The following is a 23065-nucleotide window of genomic DNA, read 5'->3' on the forward strand; positions in this document are numbered from 1 at the left end:
TACATATATACTTGGAAGCAGAGGGACAGCATGGAGAACAAGGACAAGTCCAGTGCTTCCATGTGGCCTGAGGACTCCATGCCAGGCAGGCAGGCTGGGCCACGATACCTTGCTGCATGGAAGGAGGTGCGTTAGTAACAGAGTGAGAATTCAGAGTATGGTCAGTTTAAACATCCAAGAAAGTACACCTTCCTTTCTCTTCAAAGTAAATGAAATACAAAGCCTATTTGTCTAAATTATCTATGAGCCTGCTTAATTAGAGCAGTGACATTTTCCTGACTGACAGCCAAATATGTACTTAAAGGAGCATTTACAGATTTCTGTGGACTCCACAAAACTAATCTGATAAAGGTCTGATTTAAACCATCAGATCCAGAGAATTGCTAGTTATGACTGATATTTCATCTTCAACCTCAACATGTGGTAGAAAGCAATGCCATTTTAGTTTTTTATCAGGGCACCTGCCCCTCACCATGAAAAGATTTTTGTTTTCAGAAGGAAAAGAAAATACTGAAAGAGACATTTTAAAGCCCTATAAAACCTGACATAACTATTTCACTGGGCCATGATGGCTTCAGGCAGGTCTTCACTTGTATAGCGATGCTGTCCTACTGACACCTGGAATGGTACATGACATTCACTCAGTGAACTCCCAACCCAACAAGTCACACCCAGACCTTGGCAGAGGATGGTGATCATGAAAGAGCTCTTAATCATACCTTGCTTATATCTAAATGCCAGTGGCTTGAACTTATCAAGAGCCAGCTGGTGAGCCCTTTCACAAAACCATACCTCCTTTCCTTCACACACAGCAGTGGCTTCCAACAAACCTACACCAGCTCTGCAGTTCACCACAGTTCAATTGCCAGATTCAGTGAAAAGTAAATGCTGTCCAATTCCCCCCGTGATGGCTCCAGGCATGGAGTACTGATGAAGCACTGATGTCACTCAGCTCTCAGAGAAAGAATTAGAAAGGCGGAGGGGAAAACAGCCTCTGAGGGGTTCTGAAGCTGACTAGTGTGCTCATAGCAAAAGGACATGAACTTGACTATTTACCAAGAACTGCAATGTATCAGTTTGAACAGATCACACAACTCCTCTTTTAGTCTGAACATGTGTGTCACCCCAATTATATCCTGTCTTTTCTCAGCCCACCACACCCAATGTTCTTTGATTCTCTAAGGCCTGCTTCACCCATCTCCCTCAGCACACAGCTCTCTTACCAAGACAGTGAATCCCATCTCCTTGGTAGCCTTCTGAGCATCGGCAGACGTGGCCACCTTCAGTATTGATGCACGTGGAGGAGCGGGGAGGGCAAACTGAGATACCCATCTCACATTCATCTATATCTGTGGGCAAAATGGTGAACTAGTGAAATATGCAGGGAATCCTGGTATAAATGAAATTGTAGTAAAGAATAGTGTAATCTCACATATGATCATTCAGCTATTTATAGGTATAATTTGCAAATGTAATGCAAACCCTGCATCTTGGACATAAAGTTCCCTTATGAATTAATTTTTACAGATTTCTTGGTGTTCGATTAGTTAAGTATGTGTAAATGAATCACTTTGTTGCCAGAGTTTCAGACCATAAGAACTGAGATTTTTACAGTAATGGCTATCAATACAAAATAGAAACCCATCCAGCAAGACCTATTTAATAAACTAAAACTTACGACCTAAGCTTTTGGGGGAAAAATGTATTTTTATTGGAATTGGGGAGTTTATAAATTTGACTTGAACTCAAATTCATGCTTCTGAAGCTAATTATAAATTCTCCTTAATGTCAATTGCATATATTATGAAATTTTAATATAAACTCAATATAACAATATATGTTTCATATTTTCTATACATACATCCATTACCTTTTTAGATAATATCAAATAATTTATTCAACCCTACTGATTATATAAATCCTTCTGGAGATACTGAATCAGCAAGATCTGAGAGAATGTTTCTGATTCACTGTTTCCAGATAGTACGTGTATCTGGCCTTTGTTATTACCAGAACATAGTCTTCCATCTCCAGCAAATCCTTTCAAACACTGACACGTGGCATCCTCTCCCTCTGAAACACACTGAGCCTGTGGACTGCATCCCATGGCACCACAGTCATCGTCATCTGCAAACAGTGAGAACCCCACCAGATTATTTCCAGATCTCAGAGAGGAACATGGATTTTAATGTTTTGGTTCTACAGAACATCCCAGTACTTCCTTTCCCAAGTTCTGGAACAGGTTAACCTCCAAACAGAAACACTTTATTGACCTGTAAACTATATCTGTATTAAAGGATCCACAAGCCATATGTTTCTATTTACATGCTCTCAACAAATCTAGTCTTAAAGAAGTGTGTGGTATTCAAAGACCCCTAAGTGAACTTATTTATAATTTTTTAAACAATTTGAAAATTTGAAATACAAAATTTCTCAAAGTAAATGAACTCAAATTTCAAAAATTTTATTGCCTATTTGAAAATTCCCAACCATCATGACATACGAAAGAGGTCAATATATTTTTATCCCGCAAAGACACACAAACTAATATGGAGCAAGTAGATCTGTGTACCAACATGGCAAAGAGATTTAATTATGAAAAGATTTATCATCAATTTACTAAAGTTATGTTTCATATATAATAGAAAATGTATGTCAAAATTCATGATTATCAAGACTTATGCAGTGACTTGCAAACCTCAAGGCACTTTTACAGAGTCACGAACCATAAAAACTAAATGCTATAAATGGATCATTTCATTTCATACCCCACTGAAATGCATATGCCTCAGGGGATGGAGCTGCATATTGAGCCATTAACATGAGCAAGTTTTTTTTTTTCCTTTAATTACTTAAGTATATAGTCATTCTTCAAATGACTCCTCCCTGTTGGAGTTGGAGTATCTGACATACCACAGTAAGATATAAACTATTTTCTGCCTTTCCACTGCTAAGTTTGCTCATCTGAGTACAGAAGAAGTCAAGAAGCCCTCCAAAGTTGCCCATAAATTAAAGAAAGTTAAATGATCTAAGTAGTATCTAGGTGTCATGTGAATGCAGACATCCGGTAATTGCATTTGATTTGCTTAGCTTTTAGAGCAAGAAGATTTCTCTTGTGGGAACACATACCCTTCATGCTTGCTTGATCACCTCCTGTCACTCATGACTCTTCGAGATGGATAAGTTCAGACTAAATCAGTTATCCATTTGATGTGGCATTTATTTGGAAGACTAGCTCCCAAATCACAAGGCTGTTCAGAGTGTATGGTGGACAGTATCCAGTTACCCAAGACTTTTAAATCACTTGCAGAATTATTTCAAATTAGAATATGAGTCAGGATTTATTTGGTAACTTGCAAACCCCAAGGCAGCTTTGCATAATGAAAAGCAATGGATGTGTATCTGCAGGAGGGATGGGCCATAGTCAAAGTTCTTTCTGCCACAAACCAGCTCCAGAAGGAAGGAATGTCTTGTTTCACATGCCTCCTCCCTAAAACACAGGTTGACAGTTTCTGTCTAGTCTACTTCACATGATTGCTTTAAGAACTTGAAGAAAAAGTGACTTAAAAAAAGTCTTTTGAGAATTATAAATTATTATACATATTTAGATAAGGATGATAAAGAAGAGTATTCAGGTGACAGCCTGAATCAGAATTAGCCTTATCCCACTAGAACACTCTGGGGTCTGTTAGTAAAACTAGTAAAATTAATTCATTCAGAGGTACCTATTATATGCCAGATCGTAATGAGGGCCAAAATTATTGTGGTGGAAAATACAAAGGCTCTGCTTTCTACATGATTAATTACTTAAGTATAATAAGCACAAGCAAGAAACAGTTCAGGGTTCCTAGAGAACTGAAACAGCTCTCACCTCACCTGGTCAGGAGGATAGGAAAAGCTTTCTGAGAAAGTGCACATTAAGCTGAGATCTGAAGGATACACAAGACTTGGAGGGGAGCGGGTAAAAAGGGCACTGTGGGCCGAGCAAACACCACTAGCATGTTACAGGCAAGGCCAGTGTAGTTAAATCAGGCCACAGAAAGCTGGGGACAGAAGGGCACAAATGGAGGCCGGTGAGTTGGATTCAGGCTAGTTTCTCCAGGGCTCAACATGCTACATTAAGAATTTTACATTTTATTCATGAATTTAGAAAAACTCATGATTTTAGTAAACTTGACAATGAGACTTTATGATTGAATCACTTTGCTATGTTGTATACAGATCTACTTGCCACATATCACTCTGTGTATCTTTGGGGAATAAAAATACATTGACCTAAAATCTGATATAAAGTTTTCAAACTTATTAGCATAGATGCTTGTTTGGAATGAAATCTCACTGCAAAACATAAATAAGACCCCAACTTAGCCTAACACAGGCAGAACTAAAACTCTACAGACTAAGACAAAATAGATCGCAATCCAGGGAGGGAAAGATGTAATTTTCATCAAGGCAGTCAGTTTCATTTATTCTGCACAAGGCAAAGTACAATCTCCAGGTACGAAGCCAAACACAGCCTATTACATATGTATCCCAAATCTTTGGCCATTCAATCACTCCCCCATCCCACCCATGTGGCCTAAGTTACTATCTGTCATTCATCTTGGTCTTGGGAGTCCCTCAAACATTAGTCTTTCAAAATATGCTCTATGAGCCTCTAAGGATGCCTAGTGACTTTGAAAAGGTTCCCTATACTGCTAACATTTATTATGTATATTATTGTATTCTATCACATTGTTTGTCTCCACATCAGACTGCGACCTTGGAGACTGGAGCTATATTCAGCTCATCACGGCACCCCCAGAACTTAGCACAAACTATGGCAGATAAACAGTCACCAAATGAGTAACATTCTTTACATGATAATGTTTCCAGTACTTCTTTCCTTGAATTGAATTATTTGGTTATAATTTTCAAAACCTTTGGTCAAGTCACTAACTTAATATATCTTAGTCTCAGTTTTCAAAACTGTGAAATGATAAGGATCAAATTAGAGGATATATTTAAAGGACCTGGTAAACTCTAAAGCTCCATACACATCATTATTACTACAAATATCCACCTCTTTGTATTTAATCAAAAATCACACCAATAAATTCCTGTAAGGAGGGGTAAGAGGTCCCAGGGTTTTGTACTCTGCCAACCACAAAAGCTGGACGAGCACTTTGTTAAGTGTATACAGTGTCCTGATGTGGAGTTCTCAAACTTATTTTTAGCCATATACAGTGTTAAAATTAAATCTTACTCAGAATATAAATAAGTATTAAGTGTTTAAAAGCAGACCTGCACTGACTGAAAGGCAGAGACCTAGTGTGAAGAAGGAGTGGGGTTTGCAGACGCTCTAGGGCTGAGCTAAGCCCAGTTTGAAGACCACTGGTTTCATGAATGAATACGGAATATAAAAGAATTAGGTGCCCTAAAGTTGTTATATACTGAATAAATTATTTAGCATTTTGGTGATAAATGATCTATAAAGAAGAAAAAATTCTAACACTTGCTGTTTGTGGACTTTCTGGAGCAGCTGAAGTGACCAACCTATATTTGTTTATCAATTACCATCTGCTTGTCACACTGATGGAAGTAAAGCTAAATGGGCCAAATACCAAAAACACTAGGTGTGGATGGGGATACACTCAAATCTATTCTGGCCTATTTTTCCTCTTTGTTTTCAAGTTCAACTTCTTCAAGGAAGTTTCAGTCCAAAAACTCTCAATGAGTAAAGATCATGTTCTGTCTAATATGCAGCCATCTTTCTCAGGCAAACTATTCAGAAGAGAAAGACCAAAGTTTGAGTCCAAAGTTTGGCCTCACTAGGTTTGTGCAGACTTAGTCAACATTAAGTTAGAGATAATTCAGAATTTCTAATTAGTAGGATGGAAACTGTTGGAACCAAAGCTGTATTGGAGAACTTATTATTCATACCTGACACCATGATTTCAGCCACTAGCATCTGTTGAGATCCTGTACTGTTATCTTCAAACTCCCTACTCCTGGGTAAGATGTCCAATGGCGTTACTTGATTACTCAGATCTGGTCCACTACCTATTGAAGGTCAACAGACACAATTAATTTACCTTCTGTGATTCAAGAAAAGTTTGAGTTAATTTATATTTATGGCCGTTTGTTGGTTGTGAGTTCAGACTCATGCTTACAGTAGGAGGACTCAAAGAAGCTGATAGGGTTTGGTGACTCAGAAAAACCTTCCCTGCTATACTATACCCTCTCAGCTTCACTCTGTGCACTTGATGATTGAGGGTTGGGGGAGCAAGGAGGGAAGGAAGACAGGACTCGTTTAGGTACTGGCAAAAAACCAATAAAGGTACAATACCAAAAGCCTTATGAACATAATCCACTCATAATCACAGTCCATCATTACTAAGGACAACTTAGTGAGATGATCTCCCCAAGCTGCCTTTCACATACACTCCTCCTCCTTTAGGCTGCTTTCAACATTTATTTTAGCCTGATTTAACTTGTATTTAGAAATGCAGAAGGGCATTAAACAACCATAATTTAACATAACCATGGGACCCATGCAATTTTCGAGAATATGGGAGAAATGGATCCCCTAAAACACCACGTATTCTCTAAGCATGGTCCATGGATCCCTGGGTCTCACTGCCCAGAGTCTATAAGGTCAAAACTACTTTCATAAAAGGCAAATAACTGTATCATTATTTTCACTGTGTTGACACTGGTACCAATGGGGCAAAAGCAGTGATGGGTGAAGGTGTGGTGCCTTAGCTTAAACCAAGTCATGCTACTAGTGGCATGTTCTCTGCTGCGGTCTACTAGTGGTCGTGTTCTTCACTGCCACATACACACACACGCGTGCGCAAACACACACGCTCCAGTTTCACTTAAAAAACCCATGATGAGGGAGTAAAATTGATTTTTAGAAATCTTACCCATGAGCTACTTGGCTCTTTAATATTCTGCATAATGAAACGGGACGCACACATAAAACACTGTGTATGTACTGAGGTTATGATAGCTGTTTGGAGGAAAAGCACTTGTGAACTCTCAGAGTTGCAAGCCAAAACTAGACTCTTTTTTTCATTGAACATGATTTTTACCTGAAAGAATGACTGATAAACTGTGTCATTAACATTTGGTGATTCAGTATTTTCTAAAAAACGAATGGAGGGATGTTTTCACTTCAAGGAAAATAACTCACAGTGCTTGTTGACAATAATAAAATATGATCTTTCAAGTGAAAAGTAGAATTCTGGAAAATTTTCCACCACTTTGAGCTTGACAAAATCCAGATATTCAAAGGCTTTTCTAATGAATTTGATGATAAAAATTAACAAATATGATTTTATATATATTAATATGACATTTGGAAGATCTGCATAATTCAATCAACATTTTAAAACAACTAAAACATGATGCTACAAAACCATACATGGCAAAAAATCTACTCAACAGACACAAAATAGACCACTGGATTTTAATGTAGCAGACGGCAAAAAGTCCACTGATACGGCTTCAGTTTCAACACTGCAGCTAGCTTTAAGAAACAATTACCTGTCTAGTTCTGATATAGTATCAAAAGAAGATATACAAGAAAGGCATCTGAAACGGCTACTGAACAATCCTCCCTCTTCCAACTCTATGTCTGTCTGAGACCAGATTTTCTTCACAGACTTCAACCAAAACAACACAGCAACAGACCTAACAGAGAGACAGCTGGCAGAATCGGGCTGCCCTCTATTAAGCCAGACATTAAACATATGAATGTAAAATAATGCCATTCTTCTGACTACATACTTTTGTTTTGAAAAAAGTTATTTTATTTATTTTCATAAAAATATGTTCACATATAACAGACTATTACTGTAATTTTAATAAAGATATTAATTTTTTAGTTTTAATTTCTAATATAAATCTTGATAGACATAACCCACACAAACAAAAACCCTTAAGATTTTCAATCATTTTTAAGAATGTAAAAAGACTCTCAAACCAAAAAGATTGAGAACTGTTATCCTAAGGCAACAATTAATAGAAAGTTCTGAAAATCCAAAATACCCAATTCTGGTCCATAGATAACTTAATCCATTTATTTGTTATCAATCTGTCACCTAACTTACACCATGCCTATCACACAAACATGAATTTTTTAAAACATCTAAAATAAAATTTAAATTCTCTTTGGTATAAGATACCAAGAGATGAATCCAAATACACCTTAACTGTCTGGATGCACATTCAACGGAAGCAAATCAGTACTACTGGGACAGTCATGCGGCAGGGGGGTTGTAATATGACTACCTCTAAAATTGAGGCCATAAAACTTCTAAACAAAATGTCTTTGAATATTCCCTGAATTGGTAAAATACTGATACTTATTTCCAAGGATAGGCTACTCCACCATAAATAGGGGGGCTGGAGCAATGGAACTTCAGACTTTGAATATTATCTTTTGTTCATTAATTTTACAGCCAGAGGAGAGCAATCAAATTTAGTTTGTAATAAGGAGACCAAACTTATCAGAGGGGAAAAAAAAAACGACAGCTTGGCATCCTTAAAAGCAAGGAAGCTTTTAATAATATAAAATATTAAAAATCAGCACAAGCATAGAATCAATGTAGAACAATATTCCTGAGCCAAGGTAAGATAATTTAGCCAGTTTATCATATTACCTGCCAATATCTGATGGCCATTCAGAGCCAGACATGCTTTTCCATCCGGGGCTTTCACAAAACCTTCACGACACAAACACTGAGCAATTCCAAACCTCTCTTTGCAAATATGTTCACAGCCTCCATTTTGATGCAAACAGGGATCTGCTCCTATCAGGAAGAAGAGATGCATTCACAGATGGGCTTGGAGATGAGAGGGGTGCCACTGATACAGATCTCAAGCACACAGCTTTAGGGGAGAGAAACTCTGTATCTAAATGAAGCCTATATCAAGAGTATTTCAGAAGAGTTCCTATAAAGAGCCACTGGTTCTAAGATAAGCTCAGAATGTTATTACCTTACGAGTATTTATTGAGTTTAGACAGTACTTTTGTTCAAGAAGCTATCTGGGAAGATGGGATTCCTATTTCCTGACTCATAATCTAGTCAAACTGACAAAGGACAATTCAGAAAGAGTGACTGTAGGACATTTAGTGACTTTTCCATTTGCTTACTTACTCCTAGCTGATGCTCACTCAGTGACACTCTCAGGCTGTGGCTGGGAAGGCCCAGTGTAGAGAGAAGCTTCCACTGCAGGTTTCTAAATTGCTCCCTCTACCCATCCCCACCCTGGTCCTTAGTGCCTTTAGCCCGAGTCTTTGAAAAGGAGCAGATAAGTAAAAGCTGCTCAGGAGAAGAAAAGATGAGGTTGGAGGGATAAAGCCCAAACTCACAACAAGATTCTTAGTTAAAAGGAAATCCAAATCTCTGGGAATTTTAACATATACCCAAATTAGTAAGGATTGCAACATCTTCCCCTCCTCCCTGCCATCAAACAATCAAAATAGTCACAGATTCCAGTCAAAGAACGACTGTGCCCAGCGTACCTGGTTTTGCCAATGGATGAACTACAACCAGTGATGAGGGCTTCAGCATGCTGCCTCGGAGACGTACCCTGTTTTTGCCAGTCCTCTTGTTCACCCTTATTATCGATGGCATAGTCCAATCGGAGAACCACACATGATCCTCAAACACAGCCACAGCAAATGGGTGACCTGGAAGTAGCCCAAATTCATTACATACATCTTGTCTTTGCCATATTTTTAAAAGGACAAGGCTTGAAATATACACCCATCTCCTACACTAAATCAATGCTTTAATACAGCTGCTAAGCAAAGTAGGAGCCACTACCTACATCTGTGTCAAGGAGAACCAACGTGATGAGGGAACCTCATCTCAGAATGGGAGCTTGCTGGTATGAAGACATCTAAAATATGGAGAGTGGGAGAATGTGGGCTAATTGACTAACACCAACAAGAGAGAGACCAGGGCAGGAAGATCTCCATGTTCAGTGATTCTGTCACTACTGATAGAATAAACAACTTAACTGAGTAAGTTATTTTACTCTTTTTTGTCTTAGGTTCCTTGTCTTTTGAATGGCAGTAATTAAGTAGTAGATTAAATTCACAGGTTGTTGTAAAGATTTTTAAAAATCTAAGGTAACTGAATTAACAGTCTCTTCAAATTCCCCTCTCCACTAACACATTTTCCTGCATTGGACCCCCACATCCCTTTCTATCTCTCCTCTTAACTAAAATTCATCCATTGATTGTGTTCCTGGTGTCATCCCTCCTGCCTTCTCTGGGACCTTGTTCTGTCAGTTACTCTTTTCATTTACATTCATTCTCTCCATTTTACCAGTTTCTTTCTCTTAGCTGATTAATAGCCTCAGGTCTCTCCTATCTTAATTCCCTCATCCCCTTGAACCTCTCTAGCTTCTTTTTGTCTCTTCCCTTCTCAGCCAAATTTTTCAAAAGTCATTTATTATCTGCTGCCCCCAATCTACCCCTAAGTGGGCTCTTCTGATCCCTCTTCAACTAAACCCACTTTTCCATGCCACTGAAATTGCTCTAAGATATTCCAGTATTTAGTAAGCTGGGAAATGTTTTAATACACTATCTCAAGTGGTTGGTGGCTAAGCCTAAGGAGCCACAAGTTTGGAAGTTTTTATCACGTCGTCACATTCCCCAGGCCAGACTTTGCAAATAAGCAATGAATTTGGTGGATTAGGGTGAATGTCTCCCTCTAGTGGCAGCAAATGCAAATGATCTGTCCTGTTGAAAATGGATCTCCACCCATCATTATTGACTGCTGCCATTAAGATTCATTTCGGTCTCTAGCTTTTGTCCCAAATTAAAGCCATAAATGTAGGAAGGGAATTTTTTAATATAGCTATTGTGGGTTTTTTTTTTCACTATGGCAGAAAACGCATAAAACAAAATTCACCATATTAGCCTAAGACAACCCAGTTTCAGTAGTGTTAAATACCTTCACATTGTTGTGCAAGCAATTTCCAGAAATTTTTTTTTCTTGCAAAACTGAAAATCTATGCCCGTGAAACAACTTCCCGTCTCCCCCTCCCCTAGTCCCCAGCAAATACTACACCACTTTCTGTTCTTGTCTAAGTGTGACTATTCTAGATACCTTAAGTAGAACTGTGGAATCATACAATATTTCTCTTTTGTGACTCACTTATTTCACTTAGGAAAATGACCTCCGGGTTCATCTATGTTGTAGTGTGTGTCAGAATTAGCTATAGTTTTTCAACAAAAACCCCACACTAGATATAATCTTCCCTATTGTTTTGTTTACAGGAGAGGCACAATTGTGTTTTAAATTAAAAATGAATTCCTTCAATCTTTACATTAAAATTCTGAACTGGCAGTTGAGCTGCCACCACTATATGCCAGTAGGTGGCACTATAATGATGGAAATGGTTATTTAGATATTTTCATACCTAATTATTTCATAACGGCCTTTAATAGGAAGTTGTATTAGTCATAGATTACTGCAGTAAAATTATTTACAAAATATCTCCTATGCTTTTTGGTTTAGAATATCCTTTACATTCTAGTTAGGAATTTTTAAATCCCTTTATATCTTGATAAATCAAAACAATCATTTTACATTTATTTGGGAGACATATTTTTAAATAATGTACATCTCCCCTACTAGACCCCATGACTTCACAGGAACCGTATTTGTTTTACTCTCCACCGTATCTCTACTTCTTATAATGATTCAATAAATATATGTTAGGTGCATGGATGATAAAATCTATGATTATACACAAGCTTATGATTTACTGTAAAATATGTCAGTTTTTAAAGAAGCTTCAAAATACATAAAATTTTAAATTATACTTGTCTTGATAATTTAATGTATAATACAAATTTAGAAATTCATTACCAAAGAGAGTGGGCAAAAAAAAAAAAATATCTTACACAGATTTTTAGTTTGTGAGCTTCTTCCTAAAAGAGAGGGACCATGTTTTTCCATCTTCTCAACCAACCAGTTTCTAAATTCTGAAAGCACCTTTAACATCCCCCCGACCTTCATTTTGATATCCAATCTGTTACCATGTTCTCTCAGGTTTTCAATCACAGTGATTTTTTTGTAATACTCTAATCCTCCATTCCTCTTTTAAATGGCAATGTTCTAGCTTAGGCCTTTATTAACTGCTGACTGAACAGTTGTCATAAACTCCAAACTGATTTCTTTCCAAATTCCAATACAACCCTTATACTGTTACCTAAGGGGTTATCCTGAAGTACCAATCTTACCAAATACATTTCCTGCTCAAGAACATGCAATGGCTCCCTAGTACATTCAGAATTAAGTTTAGTTAATACATCCTGGCAGTACTAATACACAATGACCAATTTTTGCAGCTGTATTTCAAATGATAACATTTTACGACTCTATTTACCACATGGCCCAGTTCAAATATTGTCTTTGCAGATTCCCTGAATCAAAATGAATCCCCCACTGCTATAGAATCTCACAACCATTTGCACTTCTCTTTTAACAGTCAGCATAGACTACTATGGTTTCAAAGGTATTTATGAAAATACATGATACCCTATGCAAAATCTGAAAATATAATAGGACAGAAATCTATATTTATTAATCTTTGCACGAGTGGATATGTGGATATTCATTAATGCCTAAAGGTGATATTATCATTTGTGAAAAAGACATTTTATAAAACACAATGATAACAGCTGAATCATTTATTTATACCTAAATAAGTTTTTTAATGTTTAATATTTTCATTCTGATTTTAAGAAATCTTGGCAAAGAGAAATGATTATATACCACTATTTTTTATCCAATATTCCAGTGTTAAAAGTAATTCTCATAGCTCATAAATCCCGGAGAAGTCTGTTAGTCTATTTGTCTCTACATCTTTCTCACCATATATTTAAGGGTTTGGGGGAGGAGGGGCAGGGGCGGTGAGTGAGCGTGAGAGAGAGAGAAAGAGAGAGTGTGTGTGTGTGTGTGTATGTGTGTAAACATATTTTGTATTTAATACTCTTCAATACTCAGCCAACTTGAAGAAAACATCCATTCCAAAGCCTCACCTACATCGTTCTGGGCAAGTCTTTGGCGTTCTGAACCATCTAGATTGGCCATTTCAATCACAGACTGCTTGGCATCACACCAGTACAACTTGTCAGTTAGGTAATCAATCGTTATTCCACTGGGCCAGATCAGATCTGAGTTAACTATAATCAGTCGGCCAATGCCTTGAAGGGAAGAACTTTCAATTCGTGGATTAATCCCCATATCAGTCCAGAATAATCTCCTTTAATCAAGAAAACATACAACAAACAAAATTTGCATGGAAAAAAATTCTTTTATTCTTTCATTAAAAACATTAATGTAAATCACTTTAGGATAAACTAAAGTGGTACACCAACGAATATAGAAAGTATAGCACTGTATGTAGGACAAATAATTTTCAAAAGCAAAAAATTACCTTCTCTATGTAGAACATTTGGACAGAAAATGTTGAATTAAGCTCAGATCATTGGATAAAAAAGGAATCATTTGTTTAAAAACTATAGTATATCACTAATGGAAAGTGTTTGAGTACATATTCTTAAATTAAGTGTTTCATGCTGCAAAAGGCAATGGAAGCTTCTTGCTAGCCTGTCCCTCTGCTATGCATATGTTAAACTCACTATATATGTAAAATTACAATATAAAAGGAAGAGTGTATTTATTATCCAGTTTTATATGATATACTCAGTTAACTTGGTCAGTTTTCAGTTCCATAAATCAGGTGCTTAGGCACATTTTTTGAAGTCATTATGATTTATTATCTTTTCACTGGCTTGTTTAGAGATGGTTACATTCCCACTGTTTTAATTATGTGGCTGGCTCCAAATTAATTATCTATTTCTACCAGTATATTATTTCTCATAGACTATCATAAAATTTCCATCATAAATAAAACTGTTAGCTTTTATCCCTGATTTTTTAACTAGGAAGGAATCTCCTTAAATTAATCTCTAAACCTAAACAAACATTTGTCACTAATTCACAATTAACAACAGCCTTTCCTCAGCCATAAAAAAGAATGAAATAATGCCATTTGCAGCAACATGGATGGACCAACAGATTATCATACTAAGTGAAGCTAGTCAGACAGAGAAAGACAAATATTAATGATATCCCTTATGTGTGGAATCTTGAAAACAGTACAAATAAACTTATTTACAAAACAGAAACAGACTCACAGACATAGAAAACACACTTATGGTTACCAAAGGGGAAAGGGGAGGAATGATAAATTGGGAGTAGGGGACTAGCAGATGCACACTACCATATATAAAATAAACAACAAGGATTCACCATATAGCACAGGGAACTACATTCAACATCTTGTAATAAACTATAACGGAACAGAATTTTAAAAGAATATATACATATATATGTTTAACTGAATCACTCTGCTGTACAGCTGAAACTAACACAATATTGTAAATCAACTATACTTCAATGAAAAACAACATACAGCCTTCTAATCTTTCAAGATTTCTCTTTCCTCTTGTCTAAATCTAGGAATGACCTATCACTTGAACTCATCTTATGATTTTTCTAAATAAAATTCATAAGCCATGCAATCCAAACATCAGCCTCTCTCAGGAAACAATGTAGATTTCAAAACAAAGTAGGTAGGGTAATGGGCTTATGTCTCATTGGTTACTGAATTACAGCTCCTTCTTTTCAAAAAGATTTTCAAAAAACTTGATTTTACTTAAAATGAAAGGATAGCTAAACAATAAAATTTTAAATCAAGAATTGAAAGTCAATTTGACACAACATTGTAAAATGACTAACTCAATAAAAAAAGTTTAAATAAAAAAAAAGAATTGAAAATCAAAAGACATTAAAAGGATGAGGAAGGCATGCCAGCCATACCATTTCTGCACATTTGAACAAATCTCATGTATTTTCTTGGTTTCTGATTCCACTGACCACCTGAGGTCTTAACGACAAATTTTGTACATTAGCACAGCAAACATGAACTGTCACGTGACGTCTGCAGAAAGGTCTTTATTTTCACAAATACTTACTTGGCCATTGGATGAACAGCAATTCCTCGTGGCTGAGAGATATCCTCTTTAATGATTACTTCACGGTATTTTCCATTTAAATTACTCCCTTGAATGAGAGATTTCCTAAAATGCATGTGATTGTAAAAGGCTTGTTACATCAACTTTACTTTTTAAACAAAAATACTCCTTTCCCCTCTTACTTACTGAAAAGCAATGACAGACATTCTAAACTACCCCAATTGCACGTGTGCATGTGCACACACACATTCTCACACACGTCAGAACGTGCCCACAAATTCTATTGTTTTTTTTTTAACACAGTGTTTTAATTAGTTTCCCAATATTTATCCCCAGCAATTAAAATACACAGTGAAAGGATAAAGTAAGAAGGGGACTGTGTCAGTGGGCCGGCAGGGATAAAGCCAGAAGTGTAAATACCACCATTCCTTTCTCTTCACAACCTCCCAGCTCCTGCTGAAACCAGTAAAAGCCAGAGGAATCTCAGCCTCTTGGCCACAGACCATGGGGAGGAGAGAGAGTAGACCTGTAAGGGTCACAAAGACAGTCAGCACAAGGACAGTAGGGGGACAGTTATATTGACTTTTAATTTTCTTCCATGTGATTCTAAGACAAATGGGAGTACTGAAATATTTGCTGCTCTTTACATTAAAAAAAAAATGTAATAACCCTTTAGAATCTGGAAGGGAAGAAAACTCTTGTTTTCTAATTTTTCCATGTATTTGTCAAACAAATCTGTATTATCATATAAACATTTACTAAGTACCTATTGTGTGCCAGGGATTGGCCTAAGCACTGGAGACACAACAGTAAACAAAGATCAGCAGGAGAGCAAGAGGTAGGGACAGGAAGGGGAGGGGAGGGAGGGAGGGAGGAAGGCAAGAGGGGAAGGAAGAGAGGGAGAGGGAATTACAAAACAGAGAAGATAAAGATTGCAACTGGCAGATTCCGAGCAGGCTGGCAGGTGGCTTGCTGAAGTGCACTGTGAGCTCTCCTGGGCTTCCAGCCCCAGCAGCTTTCTGAAGCAGGCAGGGCCATAAGCAGAGGGGATTAAAAGAACCTCTCTTCTCCACCACATGCAGCCTGCTCCCCTGTTCCCCGCTTGCAAACTAGAAACTACAACTATCTTTAATTTATTCAACAAATATCTGGAAAGGCCTATCCCTTGTTCTTGTAAGCAATGTGTACAAGCAACAGGCCTGCCCCGAAACACAGGGCAGGACAATTCCCTCTCCCCTGTCCTGCAAAACGCTAAGGAGATCCCCAGGGTGTCTATTCAAATGCCCCTTCTAGCCAGTGGTGGGGAAGCGGCTTGATCTCCTCTTCCTCATGGGCCATATGCAGGAGGGAGGTAAAAGGTAAAACTGGCTCAGAACCTGGGCTGGGTCAAGTACGCTTTGCAAACTACCAGCTCAGGGCAGTGGATAATTTGAAACCATTTATATACTCCAGTGCCACTTTTTAAAAGATAATTTGAGTGGTCACCAGAAGGGTACTGCTGGGTGGAAGGTACTTTTGAACTCTATGAGTCAAATTCACTAAGTCACAACTGTCACCGTGACTGCTCCCTTGGTGGAGGGAAGGAATTCTGAGACCACTTGCTGGTGACCAGGGGAGATAAAACTGTCAGTTCTGATCTCATTGCTACATCATCTCCAAATTCTTACTGTTTTGAGGAGTGAGGTGATGAGAACTGAGACCGACACAAGCTCCTGACTCGAGCTCTCTCAGGCAGGACTAATGGAATTTCCTCTCAAAGCTCCCCACGGGGTCACCCAATAACACACTTCTATTTGATTCAGCCGAAAAGCACATCTCAAACTCCAGTGTTGGTCATGAGAAAGCAAAGACAAGGACGGACATGCGGGTTCACATGAGTTGAAGCAGAGTCCTTAATCTAGTGGAGCGTCTTGCTCTTTCTATTCATTATCTAATTGGTCTCAACGCCACTGGGATTCTCTAAATCCATCCTGTACCAGGGCAAGAGTTGTCCATCCAACAACCATAGAAGAGTGATTTTTACCTCATGGTAATTTTTGTTACCTCAAAAGGATGAGCACACAGCTATCTTACATTGTTTCCCTCTTGATTCTCTTCACTAGGCATTTGACTTTAGAAATCATGATTTCTTAATGCTAAACAAAAGCATTGCCAGTGGAATTGTCAATTTGCTTCCTTCCTACAGTTAGATGTTCATTTGAATCTGTCTTTTCCTAAGCCAATATAAACTGTAAGCATCCATTCTGGTTCTTTTACTTGGTTAAAAGTTACCATATAATCTAATATCACAAGCTTGGAATCCCAGTTATTTAAATCCAATTGCTAGCTAATATCAAGGTTTTCCAACTATAAACCTCTCATTTCCAGACAAATTAAAGGTTTTCTCTTAGCAGCTGCCTTTGGAGGGAAGAGAACTTGAGAAGGGCTTGTTATTACTCAAGTCAATGAACTAGAGAATCTGAGGTCTGATCCTACAGGATACGATGATGCCGGTCTATCTCCCGAAGGCATTGCTTCGGCAGTAGGTACTATGGTGCTATTAATTAAACACTTAAAATTAGAGGTGCCATGCGAACGTGGGAAATATGAGGAGACCAGCATCCTTAGAGGGGCTGAAAGCGGCTGACATCTGCTGTCCCAATCAACGTTTCTGAAAACAGTCGTGTACAAACTCTGTTATTATGCACGGCTAACATTTTAAATGTCTTTTTAAGTAGGTTCAACACAGAGAAGGCTGTTTTTATGATTTTTATCACTATTACAACTAAAGTTATATGAAGTTGTATTTTCATTTGTTATATGACTCTGGGTTAAGCATATTTATCAACTCCAGTTGTTGGAGGCAATACATACCTATGATTATTAAAAACATAAGCTTTAGAAATGGTCATCCTTCCATTTGAAATCCAGATCCAGTACTTGCTGGCTGCTTTACCTTGGGGAAGTTATTTCACCTCTTTGATTCTCAATTTTTTATCTTTTAGTTGGGGATATAAAAACTTACCTTCTGGGGAGTCAGTATGGATATAAAGCTCTTAGTGCACTATCTGGTACATCTCAATTATTGAACAAGTGAATAAATACCCAAAGGAATGAATGAATGAATGAATGAAAATGTACTCACTCTGGATACAGATATGCCATAGTATTGATAACTGTGTATCACAGCATACATCTGGCTCATTTTTAAAAGCCCATTTGTTTCCCATGGGTTATCCAGATCAAAAGAGATTTTCTGGTACATAGAAGGCCCACCCCTAAGCATATAAAGCCAATCCCTAAGACTTCTTCCTCTATGTTGACAACATTTGATTTCAGAGGCAAAACCCCAGTGACTTCCCCTTCTTTTACTTTAACATAGTTGCACAGGTGCCAGATGTTCAGGTTTGCTACCATGTCACTCCACAGCTTTAAGTTACTCTGTAAAAGTAACCCAGAGCATGGAACCTCTAATCCTCTCCTGTGAGGTACTCTGTGGTTAGCTCCTCCTTACTCAGAAGCAAAGAAGTGGGCTCTCCTCTCACTAGCACACAGAAGGGATGCAGCCACTTCCCTCCCCACTCCTCCTCCCACCTGCAGCATTCCTAGGGTTCACAGGCCACACACACACACCCCCCACCCCCAGGTACAGCAGTGCTTCTTGCAGTCCCAAGAGCAGTGTGCCCAGAGGACAGACACAGTACAACTTCTCTCTGGTTCTGTTATTTTCCATCAAAGGGAAAGCAGACCATCTTCCCTACCTCATGAGGACTTTCCTCACAATTCCAATGTGAAGCTCTCACTCCCTCCTTCATGCTCACTTAACCAAGAGCCAATATGCAGGTTCTAGTCAAGACTTGTCACTTGGATGTTGTGCAACCTCAAATAAATCACTTAGCCTTTCTGAGCCTTAGTTTCCTCATATGTAAAATGAGGAGGTTGGGCAGGCTGATCACGGAAGCCCCTCCCAGAGCTCCCTGTGAGAGTGTCTACCCTTCATATGGCAGTTATTTATGTATGGCCTTATGACACTCCTTGTACTGAGATTTAGATCAAGCAGTTGTAGTAGTTTCTCCTAGGTATGTTGTTGCCTTACTTCTGCAGCTAAACTGTGAGTTGACTGGAAACATGGACCAGTCCTCGTGCTCCTTTGTATCTCCCACGCTACCTCGCACAGAGCCTGATCCACAGCAGATGCTCAGAGGATGCTTCTTGATTGTATCCATACAGTTTCTCTGATTACAACAGCCTGAAGTGCAAAAACACATGCTACTCTCTTGCTCCTCAGAATCTGCCCATGGATACAGACCTTGAAAGATACAATCTTGATGAAAGGAGGGCTGCCCTGCTTGGTGGTGGGGAGAGGGTGGAGGGACTGTGGACAGCACTGGGGGCATCTTTCCTTTAATCGCAGTCAGGTGCCCAGCAATATTTTCCTGTGTTCAAAGTGAAGGATGAAGCCAGCAGTGTAATTACCTGTTCCATTACTTCCATTCCATGTGGCTTAAAAATAAAAGAGGACACATACCTTCTGTCTGTCCAATAGAATTTACGGCCAATCCAGTCAACAGCAAGACCTTCTGGCGTATCTATTGCTTCTTCAATAAGCCTTTCTCGCTGGGAACCATCCATATTAGCTCTCTCTATCCACTTCAGGGCTGTATGGGCAAAGTACACCTACAAAAGAGAACATAGGCATTTCTGTCTGATTTGTTTTAAAAATTAATACAAAATACATAAAACAGGGTTAGTAAATCTTTATATCATACAGTGTAATCATTAAGATCTTGGCTTTGGAGATAGACACAGAGGTGGAGAACTGAACTCCACCTCTGCTGCTTCCCAGGTATGTGTAAACTCAAACAAGTTACTCACTGTTTCAGAGGCTCAGTTTCCTGGTAAAATGGTAAAATGGGGATAATACTACCAAGCATATTAGCTGTCTAAATGTTTAACTCCTTAGCCCTGTGCCTGGCACATATTTCTGTTGCTACAGGTAATTTGTCCATCTTTGATCATTGGTCAAAAACAAAGCCATTGTACTTGAACGCTGATGGCTTCTAGAGCCTGAAAGGGAGCAAAGATGAACAGTTTAATGAGGGCTGCAACCTGGGCTTTATCTTCTGCTCAATCCACAGGGCTCCACGACAAGTCAGGAGACACAGCTTGCTCTCCTAGTTTTGGCACTTATTTGTTTGATGGCCTTGGTTAAGTCATTTAATCTCAATTTTCTCAGCCATAAAAATGAAATTAGCTTAGGTATTTGCTAAAGTTCCTTTCATCTCTAACCATACATAATTTTATTTTAATTAATCCATCTTATCCAATAGGACATACCTTGCAGGATCAAAGTTCTTTTTCAGCCTAGTATGCAGACTATCAAACAGGGACAAGACTAAAAAGTACTATGGGTCAGCTGACAACTTAATGATAGCATTTGTGGAATATTAACTGTGAGTACATATATGTATATAAACCTATCATCAATAATGAGAGTATTTACAAAACAGTAATTCATTAAATAATGAGTTATTTTTCTGGATAAAATAGAAAAAGTTCTATTTCATAATATAAAAATGGACACTTCTCACAGTAAAAAACACTCCTCTAGTGCTCTGTTTCTCAAACTCAAATGTGCATACAAAACACCTGGTAATCTTGTTAAAATGCAGATTCTGAATCAGTGGTTGAGGTGGAGCCTGAGAACCTGCAGTTCTAACAAGCTCCAGCTGATGATGTTAGTGCTGTTGGTCCCAGGACCACAGTTTAAGCAGCAAGAAAATGAGAACACTGAGCAGAGAAATGCAAAACCATGAATAAGTCACAAGACTAGAAGTTCCTTCTAGGTCTCCTTATTCACCTAGCTGTAAAAAAAATATTGACTGTGCGAAAAAGCTAATGTGGTAATAAATGAATCTTGAATTGTTTCTATTAATTTTTTCTGTTAATATAATTATTCTATAGAGTCACATAGATTCAGCTCTTTAAGAAAGAAGAATTGTTTGCTAGTAGTGTTTAATTATAAAACTTCTATTTGCAAAAATAATTATATTTGGCTATGAATCCATACCAATTAAACACAGAATCAATTTGCTTCACTCTGTCTATTTTGGCCATTTACCAGGTATTTACCAGAATGCGTCAAAGACAAGAAGAAACGAAAGCACAAAGTTTGAAATTCTAGGAATTAATGTAGTATTTAGTAATAACTAAATAATTATGGAGATTAATAACTGTAAATTTATAATTATTGGGTGATTAATCTCCAGAAGACACAGTACATATCATTTCAAGCACATTCTAACCTAGTGCAAATATAACTAAGAAATTAAAGACCAAATGGTCAGCTGACTGGGTTGATAACAGAAATTCTAATGTTCAAAAAAAAATTCATGTAAAATTACTATGTAAATAACGTTGTGTTAGACTGCCATTCATCCATGAGCCACACAACTTAGGGACATTTCTTGATTTTCATGGTTAGGAGGTCACTGAATTCCCTCCCTTGATGACATGTACTAAATGCAAATTACTTCCTATGCTGCACCCCAACCTCCCACTTGCCCCACTAACAGCAAATAGATAAAAATCGATTTATGGAGCTCCTCCTACGTGTATGGCACTGTGCTAGCTTTCCACTGTCACCTCTAAAGAGGAAACTAAACTTCAGATCCTGCTCAGTCATCCCCTATAAAATGGCTGAATCACATCAAGGACCAAGGCTGGGTTATGGTAAGAGAAACATCCTCAAAGTTTTCTGAAATGATGTTTCATTATCTATATTAAATTTTTTCTTTTCCTAATCATTCTGAGCTTAGCAGAGGCTTCTCAAGTAGCCCGGGTCATCTGTTAGGATAAAATCCTCTATTCTGTCCTTAAAGCACAAGCACATCTATCCAAGCAGCAAAATCATACCTTATTTTCCACAGGGTCATAATCTAGGGCAAAAACCGTTCCCATTTGCTGGCTGAGCAGGGTTCCATAATCTGTTCCATCGAAACGCATGTGTCGAATATCTTGAGAATTGGCAAAAAGCAAAAAAGGCTCTGGTCCTGGTAACCAAATTCAAATATGGCTGCATTTAACATATGCCTTGGAATCCGAAAAGCACTTCTGACTCTTCTCATTCATTGCACCCTCTTCCTTAATTTCTAGTGGACTTGTTTTCTTAATTTCCCACCAGCGTGGTGGAGGTTAAGATAAGCAAGAAGACCTTCTTTTCTATGAGGTAAAATATGGCCAGAATTTCATCACTGGTTTCCACCTTGTCTAGGTGCCCGCTTTTAAAATGCAAACTACTTACAGAAAGAACCAGTATTAAATAACAAACATCTTAGCTAAATGATGCAAGTCTTAGTGCTGTAATCTCTTTGATTCAAAGATACTAAGACATTAATATTAGCAGATAGTATTAATTCATGTCCAAATAAATACCTTTCTCTGGCCTGGGCACTTCTGAAATGGAAGTATGATTATGTGAGTTAATAACAAGAACCCTGATAATTTTCAGAGCTCAAATTATGCTACATTCACTAAGGCCCTGAGAAGTTAAGAGTACTGGGGTCTGACTAAGGCAAGTTCTGCAGGCTCATCATTATGTTATCCCAGATTACAGGTGTAATGAAATCCAGGGGAGATTAAATTAACTTTGTATAGATCTCAGATTTCCAAGGCTACTGAAGGACACAAGAGATGTAGTATCACAAGATGAAAAAAATAGTTGAGGCACACAATTCATATTGAATTTTGTCATGAAAAGGACCGAACTTGTCAAAGTATTATGATTATTATTATATTCACTGGACATGAAAATCAAATCAATCAACAAATGCCTCAATTATAACATGTTTTAAGACTATTCCGGTTATGACTTTCATATACACATTAATGTCATATTTGATGTTGTACCAAATTTTTGCTCAATGCTAATTAACTTCAAAATATTCCTCAATTATTATTTATATGATAATAATTTATTATTTATATTTACAATGTATTGTTTTCCATTTCCAAAAGTAAAAGATCAGACTTTAT

General features: G+C 37.8%; 1 protein-coding gene across 3 annotated transcripts in view; it reads right to left on the minus strand.

Moving 5' to 3' along the window:
- EGF (epidermal growth factor) overlaps positions 1-23065 on the minus strand; it is an 84565-nt gene that overhangs the window by 20544 nt on the left and 40956 nt on the right. For all 3 annotated transcript variants that reach the window (XM_010953681.3, XM_010953680.3, XM_045515781.2), the window contains exons 10-18: positions 21947-22083; positions 19560-19708; positions 15053-15157; positions 13052-13275; positions 9515-9682; positions 8649-8798; positions 5923-6042; positions 2011-2127; positions 1224-1349 (exon numbers count right to left, since the gene is read on the minus strand). In XM_010953681.3, the coding sequence (XP_010951983.2) occupies positions 1224-1349; positions 2011-2127; positions 5923-6042; positions 8649-8798; positions 9515-9682; positions 13052-13275; positions 15053-15157; positions 19560-19708; positions 21947-22083 (1296 nt within the window). The remainder of the gene's footprint in view (positions 1-1223; positions 1350-2010; positions 2128-5922; positions 6043-8648; positions 8799-9514; positions 9683-13051; positions 13276-15052; positions 15158-19559; positions 19709-21946; positions 22084-23065) is intronic.

The sequence above is a fragment of the Camelus bactrianus genome, chromosome 2, assembly GCF_048773025.1.
Source record: "Camelus bactrianus isolate YW-2024 breed Bactrian camel chromosome 2, ASM4877302v1, whole genome shotgun sequence".
In the NCBI taxonomy this organism is placed as follows: Eukaryota; Metazoa; Chordata; class Mammalia; order Artiodactyla; family Camelidae; genus Camelus; species Camelus bactrianus.